This window comes from Juglans regia, chromosome 4 (assembly GCF_001411555.2).
Source record: "Juglans regia cultivar Chandler chromosome 4, Walnut 2.0, whole genome shotgun sequence".
Lineage (NCBI taxonomy): Eukaryota > Viridiplantae > Streptophyta > Magnoliopsida > Fagales > Juglandaceae > Juglans > Juglans regia.
In genome coordinates, this window is record NC_049904.1 from 18,138,119 (window position 1) to 18,139,674 (window position 1,556).

The following is a 1,556-nucleotide window of genomic DNA, read 5'->3' on the forward strand; positions in this document are numbered from 1 at the left end:
TTTGACTCGACTTTGATGTTTGGGGGGTCGCAAGGTAGTCTGACTTGCCTTCCCTTTTTGCTTCACCTCAATTCTGTGGACTTGTCTTTGGTGTTTGGGTGGTCAGTGGGTCGTTTGACCTACGTGCCCTTTTTGCCTCACCGCGAGTCTTTGGACTTGCCTTTGGTGTTCGCAGGGTCGCGGGGTCGTCTGACCTGTGCTCCCTTTTTGCTTCATTGAGAGTCTTTGGACTCACCTTTGGTCTGTGGGGGTCGTGGGGTTGTCTGACCTGGGTGCCCTTTTTGGTTCACCGTGAGTCCTTGGACTCAATTTCAGTGTTGGGGGGTCGAGGGTATCTGATCTAGGCCCCCTTTTTGTTTCACCATGAGTCTTTGGACTCAACTTTGGTGTTTGGGGGGTCGTAGGGTCATCTAACATGTGTGCCCTTTTTGCCTCACCGCAATTCTTTGGACTTGTTTTTGGTGTTTGCGGGGTTGTGGGGTCTTCGAGCTTGCATGCCCTTTTTGGTTCACCACGAGTTTTTAGACTCGACTTTGGTGTTTGGATGGTCTCGAGGTTGTCTGACGTGCCTGCCCTCTTTGCTTCACTGCGAGTCTTTGAAGTCGCCTTTGGTGTTTGGAGGGTAGCGGGGTCATTTGACCTGTGCGCCCTTTTTGCTTCAATTCGAGTCTTTGGACTCACCTTTGGTGTTTGGGGGGTCGCGGGGTCATCTGACATATGTGCCCTTTTTGCTTCGCTTTGAGTCTTTGGACTCGAAGTTTGTGTTTAGGGGGTTGTGGGGTTGTCTGACTTGGGCTCACTTTTTGGTTCATTACGAGTGTTTGGACTCGAGTTTTGTGTTTGGCTGGTCATGGGATAGTCTGACCTGCATTCCCTTTTTGCTTCACCACTATTCTTTGGACTCGCCTTTGGTGTTTTGGGGGTTACCAGGTTGTCTAACCTGCATTCCCTTTTTGCTTCACCACAAGTCTTTAGACTCGCTTTTGGTGTTTGTAGGGTCGTGGGGTAGTCTGACATGCGTGCCCTCTCTGCTTCACTGTGAGTCTTTATACTCGCCTTTGGTCTTTAGGGTGGTCACTGGGTTGTCAGACCTGGGCAACATTTTTGTTTCACTACGAGTCTTTGGACTTGACTTTAGTGTTTGGGGGGGGTCAGTGGGTCGTTTGACCTGGATGCCCTTTTTGGTTCACTGTGATTTTTTGCACTCGACTTTGGTGTTTTGGGGGGTTACGGGGTTGTCTTACCTGCGCTCCATTTTTGCTTCACTACGAGTCTTTGGACAAGCATTTGGTGTTTTGGGGGGGGGGGGGGTAGAGTCATCTAACATGTGTGCGGTTTTTGCTTCACAGTGAGTCTTTGGACTCGCCTTTGGTCTTTGGGGGGTCACCGGGTCATCTGACCTAGGCTGACTTTTTGGTTCACTGCGAGTCTTTGGACTTGACTTTAGGGTTAAGGGGTCACAGGGTCGTCTAACCTGTGTACCATTTTTGCTTCATTGCGAGTCTTTGAACTCGCCATTGATGTTTGAAAGGTCGCGGGGTCTTCTTTCTTGGCCG

At 50.2% G+C, this 1,556-nt stretch overlaps 1 protein-coding gene across 1 annotated transcript; it reads right to left on the bottom strand.

Moving 5' to 3' along the window:
* Positions 1 to 231: 231 nt before the first annotated feature.
* Positions 232 to 717, bottom strand: LOC118348184 (mediator of DNA damage checkpoint protein 1-like). Its single transcript, XM_035689199.1, has one exon. The coding sequence runs from the start codon at positions 715 to 717 to the stop codon at positions 232 to 234; it is 486 nt and encodes a 161-aa protein (XP_035545092.1).
* Positions 718 to 1,556: the final 839 nt, after the last annotated feature.

Excerpts from the sequence above, each read along its gene's own strand:
- LOC118348184 (XM_035689199.1), bottom strand. The coding sequence starts at position 717 with ATGTCAGATGACCCCGCGACCCCCCAAACACCAAAGGTGAGTCCAAAG.